The following is a 26,981-nucleotide window of genomic DNA, read 5'->3' as shown; positions in this document are numbered from 1 at the left end:
TTTGTAGTTGGTGAAAGTAATTCTGGGTACCCAAATTACCCGAATGTGCCGATTTGTCATTCAGGAAATGTTGGGCCTGAATCTCATCTCATCTGTCGTATCATTTTCAGCACTGTAATGTCTTCCAGAGAAATTGTCTGAAATTATAAATTGAGTGAATGGCATTCAGTGATCTCCAATCCATGATGCAGACAGTGTGGATCATTATGTCTCATTGAAATTATTGCAGGATAGTGATAGTTTGACAGGAGAGCAGGCAAGTTTTACCAAGTTTTACCAGGGAGAAGGCCTGAACTCTGTGTTTCTTGTCTCCAGTCCTGAATCACCCAACTAAATAGGACCATGAAATTTAACAAAAATACCCCCTTCTCTCTTGAAAGCTGAGTTACCCTGACTGCACTGTGAGATGGTGTTTCAGTGCTTGTAATTTGGGCAGAAAGGAATGCTGTCAGTGCTGTGACTGGTGTTTGATTTCAGAGTTGAACTGAAATACCGAGATCTTGTTCCTTGTGACAGTTAAGTCCTAAAACTTGTTCTTTTTATTTGCCTAATGCCAAAACTTTCAGTTAAAATGTTACAAACAGTGCTTGGAGAAATTAGACCATCGGGTGGTCATCTGACCATGATGTAAAATTCTTCATCCCCTGAGACTGTCTCATCAGTAATTAACACTCTTTCATTTCTGTCTGTCATTAATTCATATCACTACTGTGACTGACAGTAAAACTTCAATATCAGTTGCAATTACTTTTGTCATCCAAGTATGAATCTGCATAGTTTAGGAATTGGTTCAGAATTAACTTAGATAGATTAAACATCTTTCATGTACAAGATCCAAACAACTATCCAAACTTACACTTGTTGGTAGCAGCAAGTTGGAATTCCTTTAGAAAAAGCTGATGATCACAGATTCAGCATCCCAGTAGGCATAGTGATAGCTTATATGTGAGTAGAGTTGAGGCAGGTGAGAGAATGTTGCAAATGCAATAGTGTGACCAGCAGTTGCACTAATTCAGGAGACCTCTTTTTGGTACTATCCCTGTATATTGTTTTAGTGTTCTTTATATTTAGTATACAGTGTATACTGTGACTTAAGAAACTCTTTACATCAAAAGAGAAGAAATTGTCTCCATGTTTGACTACTCAGATAGTTACATATTATCATATTATTTTAGAGCTTGATTAATCATTAACTTGACTGAAGCCACTGTTTGTCTGTCATGCAATTGACAAAGTGACCTAGTTTAGTTTTGGGAAACTTCACGATTGCTTATATATCCATTGTATTGAATGTATAAATCCTTCTAGGTCTTGTAGGTTGATGATATCAGTTGTCAAATAAATATGATGATTGTTGATCCAAGAGTCAATGTCATCGTCCTGAAAGGCATCAGGTCTGTATGTCACCAGCAAATGTAACACGGAACTATTATGGGTGATTTTCCAAGCTGTGTCTTCCAAGAAATTTTGAGACAGAGCTTTTAAAATGTGTTTGTGTTTCATGCTTCTTGTCTTCCACTGATGAAGCTGCAATATTTGATTTATTGCAGATTGTTCAGGTTTCCTGACTATTACTGAGGCAATACACAGCTGATAAAATGAGGCTTTTGTCAGGTTTTCATCCTTTTTTTTTTTTTTTTTTTGCAGACAAGTCAGGTGGTACCCTCACTTGTTTAATATGTCAGACATGTTTCACATTCTGATCAGATTCTTTTTCAGTGGACTTAAATTCATTGCCTGCTCTTTCCCACTTCCCAGCTACACTGGTAACCACTTATGGTTTTCAATGAATCAGAGATCTGTCTTCAGCTATTAAATCATTGGGTGTACATGTAAGAAGTCACTAGCATAAATATCATAGCATAGCTGAAGTTCCAGATTCAGGTTTTACAGTTGTCTTTGGACAAGAGATCTGCAGTCAATAATACATATTCTTTTTACAGGAAGATTAGTTCTTGCTTCCATAGTCTTCTAAGATGTTGTAATAGAATGTATAGTGTCTTTGTGAGAATTAATATATTTGATCCACTGCCTGGTTCATAGGGCTAATAGGATGTCTGTAAACAAGGGGTATCATAGTGAGCTTTAGGTGGAATAATAAGAATGAGTATTGAAGCAAAACACTTGATAATAAGTATTACTGGTAGTTAGGAGCATTTGAGGCATCAGTCTCAGCTTGATTGAATTAGATTTGCTGAGGGATTCTGAGCTCTGGTGTGTAGACTATTTGTCCTCTGCTATTTGTGGAAACAATGTGCTTTTAAATTATTTATATGAGGATACCCTGAGTGGAAGGGATTTAACAGCTAAAGTACCACCACTAGTCAGGTTAGTGTAATGATGAATGCTTCTGACGGGCAGTAATAGTAGTAGTAGTAGTAGTAGTAGTAGTAGTTGTAGTTGTAGTTGTTATTATTGTATGATACAGTTGTCTATTCTAGTTTATACTTTGCAAGCCTCTTCTTCTTCGAATAACTGCTGCAAGCTACATACATATTAACATGTTTATTATATTCATCCCTTTGTCTCAGTCTACCATTTTTACCCCCACATTTCCCTCCAATACAAAATGACAATTTCGTGATGCCTGAGAATGTGTCCTATCAACTGATCTCTTGTTTTAGCCATTTGTGCAATAAATTTCATTTCTCCCTAATATGATTCAGTACCTCATCACTAGTTACAGAATCTACCCCTCTAATCTTCATCATTCTTCTATAGCACCATATTTTAAAATCTTCTAATCTCTTCATGCCTGAACTGCTTATTGTCAACAATTAACTCTGATATGAAGCTACACTCCAAACAAATACATTCAGGAAAGATTGCACAACACTTAACTTTTTGTCAACATTAAAAATTGCTCTTATTTAGAAAATCTATCCATATTGTAGCCAGTCTGCATAACTGATAATTCAGTAATATTTACACCTAGCAGCACCTACTTTCTTTGAAATTGGAATTATTGTATTCTTGTTGAAGTCTGAGGGCATATTGTGTGTTTCATCCATCTTGCTGACCAAGTGGAATAGGTTTCTCGTGAGTTGATCCTCAGTAATTCTGATGGAATATATCTGCTCCAGCCTTGTTTTGATCAGTACTGTATCTCCTATCACATCTTCATCTGCATTCTGTTATCTTTTTATAACATTTTCTTCAAGTTAGTTTTCCACACAAACTACCTCTATATAAACCTTCCATATCTCAGGTTTCCATTATTTGTTTTGTAATGCCTTTCTGTCTGAATTCTTGGTATTTGTACAATTGAGTAATTTTTCTCCAAATAGCTCTGTAATTTTTTTGTAGGCAGTATATCTCTCTCCCCTAGTTATATAAACTTCTACAGCCTTGCATTTGTCCTCCAGCTATTCATGTGCATCCAATTCACACTTTCTGTGAATCTCATTTTTAGACACTCCTAATGCTTTTCCCCTACTTTGTTCGCTGAATTTTTATATTTTCTCTTTTTGTAAGTTAAATTCAGTATCTCCTGTGCCATCCAAGGGTTTCAGTTAGACATATTTGATCATAAGTTGCCTTCAGTATTTCATTTCCCTAAGTTACCCATTCTTCTTTCACTGTTTTTTTTTAGTCAAATGTAGCCCAGTGCTTCTTTTCAGTTATTTCTGGTTTCAACTTACCCCCATCCCATATCCTATCTCTTTGCAATCCCTTGTAGATGTCCTGCAGTTTAAAGTTCTGTACTAGCATTGTATAATCTGAAACCTTCCAATGTCTCCAAAGCTCTTCCACATTGCAGCTTTCTTACATGATTCTTAACTCAAGTGTTAACAATGATTAAATTATGCTCTGTGTGAAATTCTATCAGGTACATTCCTCTTTCACTTCTTTCCCCCAGTCCATATTGTCCTACTATTTCCCCTTTGCTTCATTTTCCTACTATTGAATCCTACTCTTCTATCATAATTCAGTTTTCCTCTCACTGAACTACCCAGATAATTTATTTTTTCTCATTGTCTTTCAGTCTCTTTATCTTCTACAGAGCTATTTAGCATTTAAACTTGTACTGTTGTAGTGGATGCTGAATTTGTGTCTTATTGTGTTTATGATGCTGCTTTCATTATGGTGATCATAGGAGCTTATCTGCATTGCTGTCATTGTCATTCATTATTAGATCTACTTCTGCACTATCCTATTTGATTCTGCATTTGTAAGCATGTGCTTACTTGACCCACAGTTCTGCTCCTCCTGCCACAGCAGTTCACTAATCCCCACAGTATCTAACTTCAACCTGTGTATTTCTCTTTTTAAGATCTCTAACCTACACTATGTGATCAAAAGTATCCGGACACCCGCCTGAAAAAGACTTAAAAGTTCGTGGCACCCTCCATCAGTAATGCTGGAATTCAATATGGTGTTGGCCCACTCTTACCCTTGTGACAGCTTCCACTCTCACAGGCATACGTTCAGTCAGGTGCTGGAAGGTTTCTTTGGGAATGGCAGCCCATTCTTCATGGAGTGCTGCACCGAGCAGAGGTATCAATGTCGGTCAGTGAGGCCTGCCATGAAGTCGGTGTTCCAAAACATCCCAAAGGCATTCTATAGGATTCAGTTGAGGACTATGTGCTGGCCAGTCCATAACAGGGATGTTATTATCATGTAACCACTCTGCCACAGACTGTGCATTATGAACAACTGCTCGATCATATTGAAAGGTGCAATCGCCATCCCTGAATTGCTCTTCAACAGTGGGAAGCAAGAAGGTGCTTAAAACATCAATGTAGGCCTGTGCAGTGATAGTGCCATGCAAAACAAGGGGCGCAAGCCCCCTCCATGAAAAAAAACGACCACACCATAACACCACCGCCTCTTAATTTTGCTGTTGGCACTACACATGGTGGCAGATTATGTTCACTGGGCATCCACCATATGCACATCCTTCCATTGGATCACTGCATTGTGTACCGTGATTTGTCACTCCACACAATGTTTTCCCACTGTTCAATCGTCCAATGTTTACACTCCTTACACCAAGTGAGGTGTCATTTGCCATTTACTGGCGTTATGTGTGGCTTATGAGCAGCCATTTGACCATGAAATCCAAGTTTTCTCACCTCCCACCTAACTGTTATTGTACTTGCAGTGGATCCTGATGCAGTTTGTAATTCCTATGTGATGGTGTGTATATTACACATTACGACCCTTTTCAACTGTCAGCGGTATTTGTCAGTCAACAGATGAGGTCAGCCTGTGTGCTTTTGTGCTGTACATGTCCCTTCACATTTCCACTTCACTATCACATTAGAAACTGTGGACATAGGGATGTTTTAGGAGTGTGGAAATCTCGTGTACAGGCGTTTGACACAGGTGACACCCAATCAGCTGACCACGTTCAAATTCCATGAGTTCCATCTGCTCTCTCATGATATCTGATGACCACTGAGGTCGCTGATATTGAGTACCTGGCAGTAGGTGGCAGCACAATGCACCTCATATGAAAAATGTATGATACTTTTGATCATATAGTGTATCTACCTAATTAAGGGATCTAAGAGATCATGTTGTGACCTCTTACAATGCCAGTCTTTTTTATCTTGTTGACGGTATCCTTATGAGTATTTGCCACCCTGGGATCTGAATGTGGAGCTATTTTACTTCCAGAATACTTTACCCAACAGTATGCCATCATCATTTAAAGACACTCAAGAGCAGCAAGCCTTCAAGAAAAATAATAGCTGTAGTTTCTACTAGCTTTCAGCCGTTTCCAGTACCAACACAGCAGGGTTATGTTGGCTAATGTTATGACAGCAGATTGGTCAACCATCTGTTCGTTGTCCCTGTAACTACAGAAAGTTTGCTGCCTGCCTTAAAAAATTATATTTGCCTGATCTCTCCACAGATACTCCTTCATTGTGTTTGCACCAACATTACAGCTGTCCATATCATTGAGACATTCAACCAACTCCACTTCACAAGATCCATAGTTTAGGGGAAGGTTTGACAGTTACTCAGCAGAAGTTGTCAGTTTAATGGTAAAGTGTTCTGTCTTGCAAATCACAATCATTTTATCATCAGCCAGTTTATACCCTTTTGTCATTAGTTCCTTTGCATTTTTTACAGATTTTTCAAGTGGAAAAGTATGTAAGAAGTCTTCATGTTGCATCACAGTCAACAGTCACCTTTATTGTAGCAATTTTTACTATGTGCACCCAATAAACATTTCGTTTTTATTCATGTATTGTTTTGCAAAATTGCGATGTGGCTTCCAAATATTTCTTGACCACTCAGCTTCATTCCCCCATATTTTATGCTCTCAGGGTGAAGTACTAGCAGTCACTTAAACTATGAATAAAAACCTATATTTCACTGGAATATAATGTTGGGTAAAATAATCCAGAGGTAAAGTACTCCCCCACTTGGATCTCTGGGTGAGGACAACTCAGGAATATGTTGTCATCAGGAGAAACAAGAGTGGTGTTCTGCAGGTTGGAGAGTGCAATGTTAGATCCCTTAATCAGGCAGGTAGGTTAGGAAATATAAAAAAGGGAGAAATGGGTAGTCTGAAGTTCCATATGGTGGGGATTAGTGGACGATGGTGGCATGGAGAACAGGACTTCTGGTCAGGTAAACATGCAGTGATAAATGCCGAATCAAATAGGGGTAATGCAGGAGTAGATCTAATAATGAATTAAAAGATAGAAATGCAGATAAGCTACTATTATCACCATAAGGATTGCAGTGTCAGGGACACAAAGTCAACGCCCACCACAGTAGTGCAAATTTATATTTCAACTGGATCCACATATGATGAAGAGATAGAAGAAATATATGATGAGATGAAAGACATTAAGATACTTGACGGAGACGAAATTTAATTGTGATGGGGGATTGGAATTCGATAGTAGGAAGATGATGAGAGGAAAAATAGTAGTGAATATAGACTGGGAGAAGCAAATGTAAGAGGAAGATATCTGGTATAATATTGCCTAGAGAGTATTTTAATCATCGCTAACAGTTGGTTTATGAATCATAGAAGAAGGTTGCATGTGTGGAAGAGATCTGGAGACATCGCACAGATTCAGATTGATCATATAATTGTAATACATAGACTTCAGAAACAGATTTAAAACTTTAATATGGTTCTTTAGGCCAGATGTGGACTGCGACTATAATTTATTGGTTATGAACTGTAGACTAAAACTGAAGAAATAGCAAAAAGCTAGTAAATTAAGAATTTGAAACCTGTATAAGCTGTAAGAACCAGAGTTTCATGAGAGTTCTGAGGGAGCTTAGGCAAGGGCTGATTGCATGAGAGGAAAGGAATACAGCAGAAGACAAATGGGTAGCTTTGAGAGATGAAGTAATGAATGGAACAGAGTATTACATAGATAAAAAGACAAGGCCTACTAGAAATCCTTGTATGTCAGAGGAGACGCTGAATTTAATTATTGAAAGTAATTAATGAAAGGAAAAAATATAAAAAAAAACGCAGCAAAGAAATCAGTTGAGAGGGAATTGAAATGTCTAAAAAATGAGGTTGACAGAAAGTGAAAAATGGCTGATGAGGTAAGACCAAATAAGAATATAGCCTTCCAAAATGCCTTCACAAAAGAAGACGAAGTAAATATTCCAGAATTCGATTCGAGAACAGGTGCCAACATGAGTAACGTTGAAGTAAATATCCTTGGAGTAGTGAAGCAACTGAAATCGCTTAATAAAAGCAAGTCGTCTGGTCCAGACTGTATACCAGTTAGGGTCCTTTCCGAGTATGCTGATGCATTAGCTCCATACTTAACAATCATATACAATCCTTCGCTCGACGAATGATCCGTACCCAAAGACTGGAAAGTTGCACAGGTCACACCAATGTTGAAGAAAGGTAGTAGGAGTAATCCACTAAATTACGGGCCCATATCGTTGACGTCGGTATGGAGCAGGATTTTAGAACATAAATTTTGTTCGAACTTCATGAATTACCTCGAAGGAAACGGTCTATTGACACACAGTCAACACGCATTTAGGAAACATCGTTCCTGTGAAATACAACTAGCTCTATATTCACATGAAGTGCTGAGTGCTATTTACAAGGGATTTCAGTATGGTTCCGTATTCCTTGATTCCCGGAAGGCTTTTGAGGCTGTACCACACAAGCGGCTCGTAGTGAAATTGCGTGCTTGTGGAATATCGTCTCAGTTATGTGACTGGATTTGCGATATCATGTCAGAAAGGTCACAGTTTGTAGTAATTGACGGAAAATCATCGAGTAAAACAGAAATGATTTAAGGCGTTTCCCAAGGTAGTGTTATAGGCCCTTTGCTGTTCCTTATCTATATAAACGATTTGGGAGACAATGTGAGCGCCGTCTTCAGTTGTTTGCAGATGACGCTGTAAAACGATTTAGAAAAAATGTCAGAATGGTGCGAAAAGTGGGAGTTGACCCTAAGAAACGAAAAGTGTGAGGTCATCCACATGAGTGCTAAAAGGAACTCGACAAACTTCGGGCACACGATAAATCAGTCTAATCTAAAAGCCGTAAATTCAACTAAATACCTAGGTATTACAATTACGAACAACTTAAATTATTGGAAAGAACACACAGAAAATGTTGTGGGGAAGGCAAACCAAAGGCTACGTTTTATTGGCAGGACACTTAGAAAATGTAACAGACCTACTAAGGAGACTGCCTACACTACACTTGTCCGTCCTCTTTTAGAATACTGCTGCACGGTGTGGGATCCTTACCAGAGAGGATTGATGGAGTACATCGAAAAAGTTCAAAGAAAGGCGGCACGTTTTGTATTGTCGCGAAATATGGGAGAGAGTGTCACAGAAATGATACAGGATATGGCCTGGAAATCATTAAAAGAAAGGCATTTTTCGTTGCGACGGAACCTTCTCACTAAATTCCAATCACCAACTTTCTCCTCCGAATGTGAAAATATTTTGTTGACACCGACCTACATAGGTAGGAACGATCACCACGATAAAATAAGGGAAATCAGAGCTCGTACGGAAAGATATAGGTGTTCCTTCTTTTCGCGAGCTATACGTGATTGGAATAATAGAGATTTGTGAAGGTGGTTCGATGAAACCTCTGCCAGGCACTTAAATGTAATTTTCAGAGTATCTATGTAGATGTAAATGAAGCATATATCACTAGGGCAAAGGTAGATGTGGTATATAGAAAAATTAAAGATATTTTTGAAGAAAAGAAAAGCAGCTGCATGGATATCAAGAGCTCAGATGGAAAATCAGTACTAAGCAAAGAAATAAAAAATAGAGGTGAAATGAGTTGAGTGCATGTAGGGCCTATATGAGGGAAATAAACCTGACGGCAGTGTTATAGGGGAAGAGGAAGTAGATCAAGATGAGGCAGGAGGTACTACAGCGTGAGAAAAATTTGACAGACCACTGAAAGACCGTAAGTCAAAGCAGCCTTTGGAGTAGGTGACACACTGTGAGAACTACTAACATCCTTGGGAGAGCCAACCATGACAAAACTACTGCAATTGGTGTGCAAGATGTAAGATACAGGCGAAATATCCTCAAACTTGTAAAATAATGTAATAATTCCAATTTTAAAGAACATAGGTGCTGACAGGTGTGAACATTACCGAACTGTCCGTTTAATACGTCTTGGTGTCAAAATACTGCCCCTAAATCTGTATGGAACAATGGAAAAACTGGTGGGAGCTGGGGAAGATCAGTTTGCTTTCTGGAGAAATACAGCAACATGTGAGGAAATACTGATCCCACGACTTCTCGTAGAAGATTGGTCAAGGAATGGCAAACCTACGTTTAACTAACGATTATCCTGGAATACTGTCTTGGGAATTCTGAAGGTAACATGGGTAGAATACATGGAGCAAAAGGCTATTTACAACTTCTACAGAAACCAGATGGCAGTTCCCAAGACTCAAGGGACATGAAAGGGAAGGAGTGGTTGAAAAGGGATTGAGACAAGGTTGAAGCCTGTCCTTGATGCTAGTCGGTCTGTAAATTGACCGAACAGTGAAGGAAACCTAAGAAAATTGGGGGGGGGGGGGAGAGAGAAGGAATCAATGTTCAGAGCATGCACATCCAAGAATTGCACCCAGCGGTTGTGGCCGCTCTCTGCGGGCGCAAGGCAGTGTAGTTCAGCACCCCATACGTGACCGTGTCTCGCTAGTGTCGACTTAGGAGCTAGAGAGATTGCCCTGGAGCGAGCAAGACTGTACAGCACTGCTCTGTGCTGGACCATCCCGCGGTCAGATCCTACGTAAACAAAATAACAGAGGAAGCGCAGCTCTGTAAAAGTGGTCAACGAACGCTAAAACAAGCGAACCATCTACTGTTTAGGTAACAAGTAGTTTTCTTGTGTCAGAATAACTGCGCAGAGCTTTAGAAAACAATATCCAAAACAAGAATCGATGACCAACTTAGTAGTTTTCTGACCCACAGACTGATTCTATTAGTATTGCACATGCACACTTGTCACAGGTACAGTAGGCGTCTTCTGAAAGATTTATCAATTTCTTAAATGAACTAGTGTCATAAATATTCTATTTCAGTAAGGGATGTAGGGTGTCATTCTTACTGTTAGTAGTTACAAGTAAATATTTTTTGTTGTTCTTCGTGTAACAGCTTTTTGTATTTTAATTGGCCAAGTGTGATGACTTATTAAAAAAATTAAGTTATAAGGAGCTTCAATCCTTACAGTCAACATTGTTAAAGAAAACAATATTTTACACGTTTTTCTTCTTCGTGGAAGTGATTTTGTCTACACTTGGTACAGTATTCCGGGAGACTGCTAACCTCAAAGAATTAGTCAAATTTTTATTGCTAAATGAACCGTTCTTAGTTCTAGCAAGCTTTAAAATGGAGAGAAAGCGCTCACAAATATACGTGGAACCAAACATTGAGAGAACTTTGTCCGCATGCTTGTGCAGAAGAGGATACTTCTGTCGTGGAAAACAAAAATGGTTCAAATGGCTCTGAGCACTATGGGACTCAACTTCTGAGGTCATTAGTCCCCTAGAACTTAGAACTAGTTAAACCTAACTAACCTAAGGACATCACACAAATCCATGCCCGAGGCAGGATTCGAACCTGCGACCGTAGCGGTCTCGCGGTTCCAGACTGCAGCGCCTAGAATCGCATGGCCACTTCGGCCGGCCGTGGAAAACAGGTGTAAAAGTCAACCAAAGTTTTACACATAAGAAAGTGGTCCTTCAGGCAGATACCGCACTGCAGTTCAATCAGCTCTAGTTGAAACACTTATGTGAAGACCTCTGCCCAACGGGAAAATGGGCGAACAAATATATCTAAGGCTGGTTGAAACTCACTTATCTCCAAAAATCTGTTTTCAAACTCTTCTTGTAATTCGCAAATGTCTTGAACATAATCTAAAAAATCCACATCTTCTTTAATGCTGTCTAATGTAGGTAAGTGTCCACAATTCTCTTCGTGCAACTGCTTTTCCCACAAAATAAGTTTTTTTTTAAAATGCTTGAATCGTCTGCACTAAATCAACAACAGAGTGAGTTCCGCCTTGGAGTGAAATGTTCAAAGTATTTAAATGACCAGTTAGATCACTAAAAAAGCCTAACTCGCCACCCAATTAGGATCACAAGTAACCCTTCTGGACATCCTGTTATTTCCAAAAAGGTATTGATTTCGTCCCTCAAGGCGGAAAACCGATGAAGCACCTTCCCTCTTACTTAGGAGCGGTAGGGGATGCCCGGATATTCTGCTTCAATATTGTCCAGAAATTCTTTAAATTGGCGATGTGTGAGTCCAAGCGAGCGAAGATAATTAACTGTTCGAACAACTGTGTCCATAACTTCTTTTTTATTGACAGTCTTCTCACACAGTGCCTCCTGGTGTATCAGACAATGGACTGCCGCGAATAAGGAACAGCCAACTTCAGACATTTTTGACCTGACATAATTCAGGAATCCAGTGTGTATCCCTTGTACCGCAGGGACTCCATCCATTGTTACACTGGTCAGGCGTTCTCAATTTAAACGCATTGACTTGAACACGTTTTCCATGGCTAGAAAAATACCCGAACCTTTGGTTGTGTCTTTTAATGGTTTAAGGTCGAGAAATTCTTCGGTGAAATGCAGACTGTCGTCGACACCCTGAATGAATATGACGAGCTGAGATATGTCCACAGTGTCTGTTGACTCGTCTAGAGGGATAGGAAATGAAACGAAGTTTGCCGCTCGTTCCATTAATTGCTGCTCCATATCTGAGGCCATATCTTCGACTCGGCGAGCAACAGTCTGAGGCGAAAGAGCTATTTTTTCAAAGTTTTCCGTGGGTCTGCTGGACAAATACAAGCCGCCGAGTCGACCAGGCATTCCTTGATGAGATTCGCAGCAGCAAAGGGTTTCCCCATGTTCGCAATTCTCAGCGAGCATTTGTAAATTGCTCACAAACTTTGTCCACCTGTTTCCTGCTCCTACCATTGCAAAAAAACCTTACGATTAATTGTGTACAATCCTGTTTTTAAAACGTTTTTATCATTTTAACAATTAATTGTTTCATTCATTGAAATCTACATAAAAGATTAACAAAAAAAAAAGATTGGTTTTAGGTGTGTTTTCCCCAGTTCCTCTGAAAAGCGGTCATAGACGCCAATAAGTACAGCGAAATCTGGTCGCAAATTAAATTTTTATCTATTGGAATATTTGCGTTTTAGTTAATTGAAAACATAGACCAAACAACAACATATGTTTTCGCATGCATCGGAACAAATACACTAAAACAAAGAATGACTATTAATGACACTTTGATGTCCGAGAGAGCGTTCGTGACGGCTTTTCAGAAAGTGGCAAAAAATAATGCGCGTGAAACTTTTTCTTACGTCTGTGCGACGCGATTTAATGCAACCCAAATATAAAAATTAAGCGAAAAGAAATGTTCCGTGTTGCTGACAATCTGACAGTTGATAACTGGCACGTTGCTAACTGACATACCAGATTATAAAATATACACTCCTGGAAATGGAAAAAAGAACACATTGACACCGGTGTGTCAGACCCACCATACTTGCTCCGGACACTGCGAGAGAGCTGTACAAGCAATGATCACACGCACGGCACAGCGGACACACCAGGAACCGCGGTGTTGGCCGTCGAATGGCGCTAGCTGCGCAGCATTTGTGCACCGCCACCGTCAGTGTCAGCCAGTTTGCCATGGCATACAGAGCTCCATCGCAGTCTCTAACACTGGTAGCATGCCGCGACAGCGTGGACGTGAACCGTATGTGCAGTTGACGGACTTTGAGCGAGGGCGTATAGTGGGCACGCGGGAGGCCGGGTGGACGTACCGCCGAATTGCTCAACACGTGGGGCGTGAGGTCTCCACAGTACATCGATGTTGTCGCCAGTGGTCGGCGAAAGGTGCACGTGCCCGTCGACCTGGGACCGGACCGCAGCGACGCACGAATGCACGCCAAGACCGTAGGATCCTACGCAGTGCCGTAGGGGACCGCACCGCCACTTCCCAGCAAATTAGGGACACTGTTGCTCCTGGGGTATCGGCGAGGACCATTCGCAACCGTCTCCATGAAGCTGGGCTACGGTCCCGCACACCGGTAGGCCGTCTTCCGCTCACACCCCAACATCGTGCAGCCCGCCTCCAGTGGTGTCGCGACAGGTGTGAATGGAGGGACGAATGGAGACGTGTCGTCTTCAGCGATGAGAGTCGCTTCTGCCTTGGTGCCAATGATGGTCGTATGCGTGTTTGGCGCCGTGCAGGTGAGCGCCACAATCAGGACTGCATACGACCGAGGCACACAGGGCCAACACCCGGCATCATGGTGTGGGGAGCGATCTCTTACACTGGCCGTACACCACTGGTGATCCTCGAGGGGACACTGAATAGTGCACAGTACATCCAAACCGTCATTGAACCCATCGTTCTACCATTCCTAGACCGGCAAGGGAACTTGCTGTTCCAACAGGACAATGCATGTCCGCATGTATCCCGTGCCACCCAACGTGCTCTAGAAGGTGTAAGTCAACTACCCTGGCCAGCAAGATCTCTGGATCTGTCCCCCATTGAGCATGTTTGGGACTGGATGAAGCGTCGTCTCACGCGGTCTGCACGTCCAGCACGAACGCTGGTCCAACTGAGGCGCCAGGTGGAAATGGCATGGCAAGCCGTTCCACAGGACTACATCCAGCATCTCTACGATCGTCTCCATGAGAGAATAGCAGCCTGCATTGCTGCGAAAGGTGGATATACACTGTACTAGTGCCGACATTGTGCATGCTCTGTTGCCTGTGTCTATGTGCCTGTGGTTCTGTCAGTGTGATCATGTGATGTATCTGACCCCAGGAATGTGTCAATAAAGTTTCCCCTTCCTGGGACAATGAATTCACGGTGTTCTTATTTCAATTTCCAGGAGTGTAGTTTTACTTATCATCTTCATAAATAATAAAGTCATACGATAGGAAACGCGTGCTTCACTGTAGTGCTGCTTGAAATTTTCTTTCAGTTCTTCAAGCTTTTGACTGACATTCCTCTTGCTACAAGTTTTCGAACAGATCTTTGTGACAGGTATGAAAGTGCCGTTCAATTTAGTACTCTTTTTTAAATACGTAAGGTTCCGATTACATATTAAACATTTGGCATGATTTTCGACAGCAGTACAAAAGAAATTAATTACCCATTTTGGTTTAAATAGTGCGGACGCGCCGCTCTTTTTTTGTCTGGTGCTGTTGATCATCCATCTAGATCCACTGTAGCCTTACATCGTTGACTAATGGTTTTGTGTTGTATCAATGCTTTTGACAGCTGCTGGCACAGTGGACTGTCTTCCATACGAAGAGCGCGTGCAGTGGCATGGCGAGGCACAGCGGGTGAACCACATGATCAGCTAAGTGACACGGCTTGGCCGCTGCAACAACATACGAATCCACCTGGGGTGCTCGTCTCTGGCGATCGCGGGCGCTAGCACCCCAGGGGCACAGTTTGGAAGAGCATGGTTTAGAGAGAAGAATTTAAAACTTTGATGTTTGATGATGACATTGTAACTGTTAGAGACAGCAGAAGGCTTGGGACAACATCTGAACAGAATGGACAGTTCCTTGAAAGGAGGCATAAGATGAACATTAACGAAAGAAAACAAGGATAACGGAATGTAGACGAAATTAATAAGGTGATGCTGAGGGATTTAGACTAGAAAACAAGACACTTAAAGTAGTAGATGAATTTTGCTATTTGAGCAGCAAAATAACTAATAACTGACGATGGACGAAGTAGAGAGGATATAGAATGTAAACTGGCAATAGGAAGCAAAATATTTCTGAAGAAGAGAAATGTTTTAACATCGAATATAGATTTAACTGTTAGGAAGTCTTTTTGAAGGTATTTGTTTGGTGTGTTGCCATGATATGCAACAGTAGAATGTTGAAGATTTGATGAATAGATCACCTAAGTAATGAGTTAGTGCTGAATAGAATTAGGCAGAAAAGGAATTTATGACACAATGGGAGTAAAAGAGAGGATCAGTTGGTAGCACACATTATGAGACAGCAAGGTATCATCAATTTAATATTGGAGGCAAGTGTCTGGGTTTAAAATAGTAGAGGGAGACCAAGAGATGAATACAGTCAACACATTTAAATGAATGTAGGTGGTAGTAGTTAGTCGAAGATGAAGAAGTTTGCACAAGATAGAGTAGCGTGGAGAACTGCATCAAAGCAATATTCGGACAATAGATGACAGTATCAGAATAAAGTTAAAGTGTAGTTCCATAACGAAATATATTGTAAAACCCAACAAGTACTTAAAATTGGACTAGCTTTAGTTGTGTTTCTTAATCTATTTTCTGAACCTTGTACACAGTGAGTCAAAAAGGACTTTACGACTTTGGAATGATATAGAAATGTGCTGAGATAAATTACAGAATTAGTAGGTATGTCATTTTGTAGCAAACAACTTCAGGTTTCACATAAAAGTGTCAAGTGTCATTTTGATTCGATCTGACTACCATTTGTGATGCAGCAAACATCCCACCAACAATCAATTTCTTTCCACATTCATTGCAGTAAGTTGCGAGTAACTTTTGCAGAGGCAGCGTAGATTCGATTTTTCAGGTTGGCTAATTTGCTTTGTAGGAGGGGAACATACACAAGGTCCTTAATGAAACCCCAGAGAAAGATATCCAGTGGTCTCAAGTCTGGAAAGCGAAGTGGCTGTGGGATTGGCCCTTCACAGCCAATCCAACGACCTGTGAATCGATTATCGAGAAAACCTCGAACTTCTTTGAGGTGATGCACCATACACTTTCTGTTCGGTAAGGGCACAAAACACATTAACTATAGGGGTATCAGGGATGTGCTCTGGGGTTGCATGTGGAGTTTCATTGCCCCATATTCTGCATTTGTACGTTTTCACAATACCACTGGTCTGAAATGTTGACTAAGCGCTAAAGATTATTGTATTCAGGCATTTCTTATCGTCCTCTGTCCATTGCATTTTCAACACAGAATTCCTGACGAGCAACCTTATCTATATCACTAATGTGCTGTGCCATTGTGAATCTGTATGGTTTCAAGTGTGTGTAGGCAGTACTCGCCAAACAGTCTATTGTGGAATGACAGTCTCGCAATATGCATGTCGCATTCATTTTTGTGGACTGGAGGCAAAGCTCTGCCTAAACTGTTCGACATAATCATCAACATTATTTATCATACCACAATAAACAACCTGTTTCAACATAGTTTTGTGGCAAGAGTAAATTTTAGGCCTACTTGAAGGCTCTTTGGCGTATTTGGTGTGAAATTTACGCCGGCAAGTTGTTGCAGAGTTACTTACATGAAACCAAAACCCACAGTGAGCACACTCTACACCAGCGAAAGTAGTCGACACAACTATGCACTACGCTGACGCACCTGGTGGCGCAGTAGGGTACTGATGGACTATGTGAATCAGACTCGAGGTTGTTTGCTACTAAGTGGCACATCTACAGATTCTGTGTTATCTCGGTTAATTTCTATATCGTTCCAATATTGTAAAGTCATACTTGACTCACCTTGCGTAATTAACATATGTACTCAGTTAAGAACTTGCATAATGCTGCAGGTGAAAACTAGTCCACAACATGTCTTATAATTGAAACAAATGGTAGTAGCTTCGTCATAAGTTGCATTGAGAAGTATCTGTTCTGTTTCTTGCCGGTGACTAGTTTTGGACAAGTGTGACCATTTTCAAATCATCTGTAACTTTAACAACTACAGGTAATAGCCTATGTACAAAAAGCCCCTTGCAGTGATGATCAAAGTGGCACTATGGCTGGCTCAACGACAGTAAATGTGTGGTGTATTTACTGTTGTGCGAGACCCGACCAGAAAGTAAGTTTCCCTTTTCTTTTAAACCAAAGACAACATAGTTACATGGAAAAGTCTATTGGCAACAGGTACAGAAATATTAGCTATTTTTCGATTTAGTCACCAAAAGAATTGAGACAGTTTTCACGTAGTGGGACCAACTTTGTATTCTTGTGTTGTAGAAATTTGCCGCCTGTGAATGGAACCAGCATGTGACAGTCATTTTCAGCTCTTCATCATTGTCAAAATGCTGGCCAGAGGACAGGAATTTCTTGAGGTGCAAGAAAAGATGGAAATCGCAGGGAGCAAACAGCTCCCAACCAAACTTCTGCAAAACAGTTGCTGTGCATCAAGCCATATGGGAACGAGTATTGTCATGGATCAGCAAAACACCTGCAGTAAGCATTCCATGCGTCTTGTTCTGAATGGCATGTCACAATTTCCACATTGTCTCACAGTAATAGTCAGCATTCCCTGTTTCACCTCTGGGCAGGAAGTCAATGAGCAGAATGACCTTCCTGGTCCGTAACGCAGTGCACATATCTTTCTGCGCAGATACATCTTGACCAGAGATCCATTGTCTTGCCAATGCATTGACTGCTGCTTGGTTTTGGGGTCAAGTGAGAAATCCATGACTCATCGCCCATGACGATCCTGTCGAGAAACTCGTCACCACCATCATAATACCACTGCCGAAATGTCAGTGCTGCTCCAGAACATTTCGTTTTGTGCTCGAATGTCATTTCTTTGGCACCTGTCTGGGTCACAATTTGTTGAACAGCAGGTGCTTACTGACAATTTTATCTAACAAGGATCGCAATGTCAGCGAAAATGGTTGCCGAGCTCCATAATAGTGAAGCGACGATTCTGCAGGATGCCCTGCTGAATTAGCTCAACCAGGTAATAATTGATGAGGGACATTACCCCACTCTGCTTTTCATCTTGGACACTTTGACGATCTTTGGGATAAAGCCAACACCATCAAGGCTCCATATGTTTATTCATGACGTTCTGCCCATTGACCTGACGATGAATTTCGATCGGTGCTATGTTTTGTGCATTAAGGAATCTTGTCACTGACTGAACCTCACAGGCGGTGGGAGAACGAATAAAAGACGCAATTTCTGGGCACTGCTGGCGCTGCACTGGCACCAGGTGGGACATGTACAGACAGCATTTGCTTGTCACGTCATAGATCTGTTGCTCATGAGCATTTGCGAGGCTAATACATCTATTCTAAAGGAAACAACATCGGGAAACTTACTTTCTGGATGCGTCTCGCACATAGGCTATCACAGGTATTTATTACATTTATGGATGGTTTGAAAATGGGCTGAGGTGTCCGAAACAAATAACCATCAAGACATAAGGAAGATACTTTTCAATGCAACTTATGATGAAGCTATAACCATTTATTTTAAATCTACTCAGATATGTGAATTTCGCATTTTACCTTTTTCTGTTTACACCAGATGATTTATTGTCACTGTATGGTTCATGTTCTATCTCTTAAAACGGCCAGTGCCAATATCTTTACTGCTTAAATGACTCTCTCACAATAGCATAGACTAGTTTCACTATGGAACTGAAAAAAAGAGAATTTGTACAACTGTAAGGAAGTGCTGCACCCTGAAAGTAAAAAAGAACTTAAAGCCTATTTAACTTCACCTCTGAAAAGAGGGTGTCATTTTGAATGCAGACTATGTAACTTCACCTCTGGAAAGAGGGTGTCATTTTGAATACAGACATCGAATTACACTGAATGTGTCAATGTTGGCTGTGCACCACTCCAACTCTACATGTGTCATATGTTAACTGATAATTAATTATTAACCATTTATTTTCTAGTGTTGTTGTATCAAATGTCTGTGGTTGACTAGATGTTGTGTACATGAGGATTGTGAAAAGATATGCAGTTGTTAATATACTTCTCAGTTTCAGCCACTGACCTGATGACATGCAGTTTCTAGCCACTGGAGTTAATTTGTGTTGTACAGTTGTATTGCACTGTCAGGCAATCAGATGACAATACATACATCTGGCACAGAACAAAGAAACTCCACCCACACTCAGCGCAAATTATCTCCACTTGGGGCCATGTCTCTGTGTCTTAGGCATTGATGCAGAACTTTCAAAATTATCCCTTAACAGACCACCACAATTGTCAGTGGTTGGTAGCTGAGAGGGGCAGAAAGACCATCTTTTGCTTTTCTCTTAATGATCTACGTACACAGGATTGCCACAAGTTCTAGAAATCAGGGAATTTCAAATGTGTCAGGGAAGTATGAGGAAAATTTGAAAATATACTGTGAAAATCTAATTTTTGTGTCAGTAGACGAAATCTTTTGTTTACTGAGATGTCATGCATTATCACAGGCTGGGTGCAGCTGAGTATGTGCGCTGCTTCCCTACTCCCTCATTCTTTGTGCTTATTCTCTTTAGACCACTCCCCTCAGCTTGCAGTCAGTGCTGCCACCACTTCGTGCCACTAGCTTAGCAGCTGTTGAAGAGAGGCAGGGGGATGTGAGAAGTCGTTTGTTTGGATATGATTCTCAGAGACTGTTGATGCAACAGTCATGGACAGAGGTCATGTGTGCATGAGTTGTGTCTGAGTGATTGTGTGAATGTGTGTGTGCTCCTACTTGCCAACTAAGGCTATGGCCATAAATTTAGTTGTAAGAGTGTGATCATCTTTTCTATGTGCCTGTTTAAGGCTCCGCAATCATCTTCACAGTGAATTGCTACCTATTCTCATTAATATTGATTCTCAGAGTATTTGAACAAGTTATCTGTTGCTGATTACCACAGTCTCATTTCATCAACGTGGTGTCTGTGAAATGTGAATATCTGGGCACTTGTGTGGAGTTCCATGATGGGCCAAACAAAACGTTAGCCATTTCTGTGGGTATGTCTAATGGATTGGCCCTGCCAATCTGAAGCCCGTCATTTCTGCATCTCTCATCTACCAACCACTGTCTGTCAAATACGGTCTCACTGATCTGCCCGCAGGCTAGATCTGTTTGTGTGTGGCATAATGCTGCGGATTTTTGTGGTTTATCCTTGGACCCAGGACTCCAGTGTTCCTCAGCAGGAAATCATGGATTTCAGGAATTGTGACTGTCTCACCACATGTACGTTGTACTATTCTAGTACGTTTTGGCACTTCAAAAGCAGTTTATATATTAGAAAGTGTGGACGATAAGAAGAAAAAAATGTGTTTGTCGCTGGCAGTTTGTATGCTATGTACTTGTGTGTTTCTTGAAAGAAAAACCACACAATACCTGTAAAATAATAGACATAACACAATGGGTAATAACTGACAATAATGAACATAGTAGAACCGACATTTTATTGACAGTCACCTATAGTGGTGTTTTACACAACTCTTCCTGGCCTTACACACTTCTTTCAAGGGGCTTACTTTTTTCTGAGGTTATTTTTGAAATCAGTGAAGGCATTTCAAATCTGTATTACAGTTCCAACGAAATGCATATGTCTGTCACAAAATGTGTTTCGTTTTATTGAAATAAAATAACATCAGTGGTCTTAATCGTACATGTATACCATTTGGCGTTACACCTCCATCTAAAAACAGTCCTTTACAAAAGATGTCCTTGTTAGTCCTTAAGATTGTTGCTCACACGTTTAAAAATATAGAAATCCTTACATTTTTGTCAGCTTATGTCTTTACTTACCCTTGAGATCTCAAAATTTGACGGGGAAAAATACTAAAACTTGTCTGGACGTCAGGGATATATAAGGGAATTTAACTTGGGGAAACTTGTGGCAACCCTGATATGAGAGAGCTGTATTATAGCTGCTCTCACAAGATTTGTTTAGTCCTTGCTGTGGCAAGCATCCAAACTCCCTGTGCTGTTGCATGTTGTTGTTCTTGGATTGTTGGGTTGTGACCAATTGAGTGATATATACATGCAGTTCTTTTTAAGAGTGAATTCTGTAAAAATACTGGTAAATGTCATATTCATCCCTGGGTTACGGAATTTTATTCAAATCTGTGTCATTGAGAGTAGTGATCTCAGCTCCCACAAGGAAGAATGATGAAACACTGCTACAGTCTAACGAAACACAGTTTTAAATTTCTTTGCACTTGAATCTGTATAGATAAAGGGCTGTGGGAAAACGGACAGAACCATTTAGAAATCAACAAAACCTATAACCAACACTCTCATTTGTCCATATACACTGATACACCAAAGAAACTGGTATACACATGCTTATTCAAATACAGAGATATGTAAACAGTCAGAATATGACACTACAGTCAGCAATGCCTGTATAAGACAACAAGGGTCTGGTGGAGTTGATAGATTGCTGACTGCTGCTACAGTGGCAGGGTATAAAGATTTAACTGAGTTTGAAAGTGGTGTTATAGTCAGTGCATGAGCAATGGGGCACAGCATATCTGAGGTGGCAATGAAGTGGGGATTTTCCCATGTTACCATTTCAGAAATGTACTGTGGATATCAGGAATCCAGTAATACATCAAATCTTTGACATCACTGCAGCCATCGAAATATCCTGCAAGAACGGGACCAACATCTACTGAAGAGAATCATTCAGCATGACAGAAGTGCAACCCTTCTGCAAACTGTTGCAGATTTCAATGCTGGGCCACCAACAAGTGTCAGCATGTAAATCATTCAACGAAACGTCAATATGGGCTTTCGTAACCAAAGGCCCAATGGTGTACCCTCGATGATTACATGATACAAAAGTTTTTCGCCTCGCCTGGGCCTGTCAATACTGACATTGGACTGTTGATGACTGGATGTTGCCTAGTGAGACGAGTCTCGTTTCAAATTGTATCAAGCGAATGGACATTTACAGATATGGAGACAGCCTCATGAACCAATGGACCCTGCGTGTCAGCAGGGGAATGTTCAAGCTGGTGGAGGCTCTGAAATAGTGTGGGGTGTGTGCAGTTGGAGTGATATGGATCCCCTGATATGTCTAGCTGCGACTATTACAGGTGACACATACGGAAGCATTATGTCTGATCACCTGAATCCGTTCATGTCCATTGTGCATTCGGGCAGATTTTGGCAATTGCAACAGGACAATGCAACACACCAAACATCCAGAATATCTACAGAGTGGATCCTAGAACACTCTTCTGAGTTTAAACATTTCCACTGGCCACCAAACTCCCCAGACATGAACATTACTGAGCATACCTGGGATGCCTTGCAATGTGTTGTACAGAAGAGATCTCCATCGCCTCATACTCGTGTGGTTTTGTAGACAGTCATGCAGAATTCATGATGTTAGTTCCCTCCAGCGCTACTTCGGATGTTAGTCAAGTCCATGCCACATCGTATTGCACCACTTCTGCTAGCTTGAGGGAGCGTTTACATGATATTAGGCAGGTGTACCAGTTTCTTTGGCCCTTCAGTGTAACTGATAATCCTTGTTTACACATATCTGTACTGCACATTTACTGGCTCGAATATCTTTAGTTATTCACTCCATGTTTTCAGTATTTCCTCTTTGCAGCCAGTAAATGGGTCCTCCTTAGAATCTGCAGATCTATGAGGCATATTCATAGAATTAGCAGTAGAGACTCCATCAGCGTTTTTCTGTATGCACCTCTGAGTCAGAGGGGTATTCCCCTCTGTATTCTTCCTAAGATTGTTACTGGCTCTCTTTGTCTGAGTTCATGTGCCCAGACACTGGCTCCAAGTGAGACTAAAGTCGTCAGGATATCAACATGTTACTGTCTCACTGTGTCAGATTGTGTTATTCACTAAACTGTGGCAATACTGGCAACCTTGCACATTATTCCTGGTTTTTTATTACATGTGGTTTAGTGTGATAGTCATCGTGTATGTATTATACAGTTTTCCTTTCAGGTGTATGCAAGTTTTCGATTGACTCCAACATGCAGCTTGTCGCAAAAGCACTGGCACTGCACCATATTGTTTCCTATCTGTGCTCTGGAAACTGCTCTGACAAAAACCAGCTCATTGTCTGTGTATACCACAATGCTTGTTAGCTGTTGACAAGTTTCCAGTATTTAGGAAGGGATTTTATAAATATGTCCCAAAAAATAGGGCACACATGAATCTGTGTGAGTACTGCTTGGTTATGCTTCATTTCCACTTTCCTCGAATTTGGACTTGCTTCTTAAATTCTGCTACAGTTCATTCAAAGCTTTGATTATGGGTTCCTCCAGTCTTTCTTGTTTTGAGCTGATCTGTGCTGTCCAACTTCCGAGGCATTATCTCCAGATACCTTGAAATCATGTAAGTGCATCTGGGAAGGCTTGAAGGCTATTCCCCTCATCTATTCCCTTGCACTGTCATTGTTTTGTACTGATATATTGAATTGCATTCAGCAGCACATGGTTAAACATCCCAATTTTAACGTCTCAAATAATTTTTACAAAATTACCACAACTCACTATTTCTCAGTTACCATGAGCAACAAAACTAAGATGTGACCAAAGTACCAATGGAGCAACATACCATCATTTAATGACACAAACCATACATGTTAGGCTGTAGCACAGTAATTGAGTGCAGTGGAATATTAATGAGTAACACTCAAAGAACATCATAAGACTAGTACTGAATAGTAGAACAATTATACTTTGAATTAGTACATACTCTACCCATGGGCATATTGCTGCCAATTTGAACATAAAACACTAAATACATGACTGTATAGCATGGACTCGCTGCCACTAATTCCTACACAACATAGAAACGCAATTCATGTACAGAATGTTAGAACACATATTACAGTTAGCTTGACTAGATGCCTTACTTTCATTGAGATTTTCATAAAGCAGCTTTTGTATATCGAGTCGAAATGCAATGCAGTTCTAAACAGCACAAGCTTTGAAATAACTGTGGAGGATCTGGCTACAAACGAAATATACTGAGCCTATAAACAATAAGAGAATGTGAATGTTTGTATACATATTTTTGAAAGATTTTCCCATTGTAATTAAGACTTTGTTGGGTGATGGAATTATATTTCTCTGAGTCTAGCAAATTTTATATTTACTACCCTTCTCATCATGTTTCAGGATGATTAAAACGACTAGTGAGACTGGTAGCATTGCATTTGAAGAAACACATCTGCAGGGAGTGACTGGTGATAAGCTGGACTTTGCTGCAGAGAAATCATCAAATTTGCAGAACAGTGCATTATCCAATAGAAGTAGTAACTGCTTAAAGGAAAAAGAAATTCAAGATTTCACATGCAGTTCATGCAGCGAAACTTTTTCATCAAAATACAATCTCATAATGCATGTGTTCATTCACATTGATGGTGTTCAGCCACCTACACATATCTGTATGAGGTGTGGTGATGTATTTCTCACCCATGAGAGCCTTAGCGAGCATTCAATGGTGCAGAGAGAAATTAGTCAAGGAGAATATAATCAGTGTACTATACTTTCTAATGAATGTGCTAGTTTCCACGCCTGCAAAGTAATGTGTTCTGGCAAGAGGGCTCTCGAGTGTGATAATTCTAACAGATCCTTTATTACTGTTGATAGTCTCAGACCAGACAGATCTGTTGTTTGTGGGGAATCATTTAGTCATTCTGGTGGTCTGAAGAGTTACTCAAAAGTATGTGCTAGCGAAAGGCGACACAAGTGTGAGGTATGTGGGAAAGCCTTCTCTCAGGCTGGCGATCTAAGAAGACACGCATTTCTACATACTGGTGAGAGACCCCACGAATGTGCCGTGTGCGGAAAATCGTTCACTATGGCGTATCATCTCAAGCTGCACTCATTTCTGCATACTGGCGAGAGACCACATAGATGTGACGTGTGTGGGAAATCGTATACAGACTCAGGACATCTTAGGAGGCATGTTTTAACACATACTGGCGAAAAACCACACAAATGTCAAGTCTGCGGAAAATCATTCACAGAGTCTGGTACACTCAAGAAACACATCTTAATACACACTGGAGAAAGACCACACAAATGTGACGTATGTGGTGAATCCTTCAGTCAGTCTGGTCATCTTAAAACTCATTCTATAATACATACTGGCGAGAGGACACACAAATGTTCCACGTGTGGGAAATCTTTTACTCTGTCACGGCATCTCAAGAGACACACATTAACACATACTGGCGAGAGACCGCATAAATGTAACGTTTGTGGGAAATGTTTTGCGGATTCTGGTAGTCTGAAGTCACATACATTAATACATAGTGGCCGTATATTACACAAATGTGACGTTTGCGGGAAAGCGTTTACTCGCTCAAATAATCTTAAGATGCACTCACTAATACATACTGGTAAGAGACCCTACAAATGTGTTGTCTGTGAGAAATCTTTTACACAGGCTGGTAACCTAAAGGCACATTCACTTATACACTCTGGTGAGAGGCCCTACAAATGTGATGTGTGCGGGAAATCATATACTCAGTCTAGTGGTCTCAAGACTCATGCTGCAACACATATTAGTCAACCTACACGAATCCGGTCATAGAGATGATAATCGATTAGCTCAACAGAAACACTTTCGTTCATTCAGGAGAAAAATCTCATAATTTATATTACTGGCCACCATGAACTATCTTACTAGATGTTCAGTAATGTGTGCTGGACGCAAAAGACAGAAATATGGTTAGTAGCTATAGTGATAGATTTCTCACAGATGTTACTAGGCTTCTATGTGAGTATATATCTGAGAAAATTAAACAGTTTAATTATAAGAGTAAATCCTTTGGTGAGACTAGTAAATCGTTTGGCAATGTATCTCTGATTTGTGTTGGTGGATCATACAACTGGTTGTTACAAAATACATTTTACTGTCTGCAAGTCTTGGATCACAGTGTATGGAAGAAGTTGTAATAGATGTGCAAGTATAATCTCATGTGTGGAAATATATACCACTAATTGAAAAAGAAAATTTGTAACTAGAGTTATCAAAATGTGCCGTGTGTTAAATCTGATGGAAAGTATCCCCATACAAGAAAGCATTTATGCAACAAATAATTTTTACGTATGTTAATTTCTCTATTGCAAAATTCTTAATATCCCCTGTGAATTACATTTGAGCAAAGAACACCTTGAATATTTCTAGTGTGCCATATTTTGCTTCCAAGTAGAACAGTTTCACTTCTATTGGCAACTATCATAGTTATGATCTGAGGTATTTTTCTAAAAATCTCATATTGGCATTCATTATGGACCACGTCAAAAGCTTTTCAACATCATTGTTTGGATGTAATGAGATTTATTTGGTAGCTTCACGAAAATAATTTGAGAGACTGAGTGCTTAATCGATGGCTGAGTGCACCTTTCCCACATGTTAGAAGTATATTATGTAATACATATGCATGTGCATATATTGTATCACTATCTAGTTTTAGTATAACAACAATGAAGAAGTCACCATGGAGTATTGTAGTAGTAGCTGCTGGTCAGTAAAAACGATGTGGTGACACATGGGTCAGACTATCATTAACACAGAAGGATTGCAAGACAGGCTAGCCATATTCAGCAGAAAACTTCACTGCGCAGCAGTAAGAACTGTAGCGGATCGACCAATGTCATCACACCAGGGCAAGACTTGTTGCCTGCTGTATGACTGTGTGTGCTGTTTTAGTGCAGCAAATGTGCTGCGGAGAGATATTAATAGGGCTTTGACATGGAATGCTTCAGAGTCCATCAACACCACCATGATGCTAGACGATGAGACAACTGGT

At 40.5% G+C, this 26,981-nt stretch overlaps 1 protein-coding gene across 5 annotated transcripts in view; it reads left to right on the top strand.

The window, feature by feature from the left end:
- LOC126212868 (zinc finger protein 664-like) overlaps positions 1–26,981 on the top strand; it is a 250,682-nt gene that overhangs the window by 149,979 nt on the left and 73,722 nt on the right. For 2 of the 5 annotated variants that reach the window (XM_049940358.1, XM_049940359.1), the window contains one exon: positions 24,337–26,219. The exons of 2 other annotated variants lie outside the window; for them this stretch is intronic. In XM_049940358.1, coding sequence (XP_049796315.1) covers positions 24,337–25,759 — 1,423 coding nt within the window. In that variant the 3' untranslated portion in view covers positions 25,760–26,219. Of the gene's footprint in view, positions 1–6,081; positions 6,103–24,336; positions 26,220–26,981 lie in introns of those variants that run through there. One more of the 5 variants, XM_049940362.1, reaches the window with a different exon arrangement.

Source organism: Schistocerca nitens, chromosome 11, assembly GCF_023898315.1.
Source record: "Schistocerca nitens isolate TAMUIC-IGC-003100 chromosome 11, iqSchNite1.1, whole genome shotgun sequence".
NCBI classification, from domain to species: Eukaryota; Metazoa; Arthropoda; class Insecta; order Orthoptera; family Acrididae; genus Schistocerca; species Schistocerca nitens.
The sequence above is the reverse complement of the archived record's forward strand: the minus strand, read 5'-3'. Positions and strand labels throughout refer to the sequence as shown.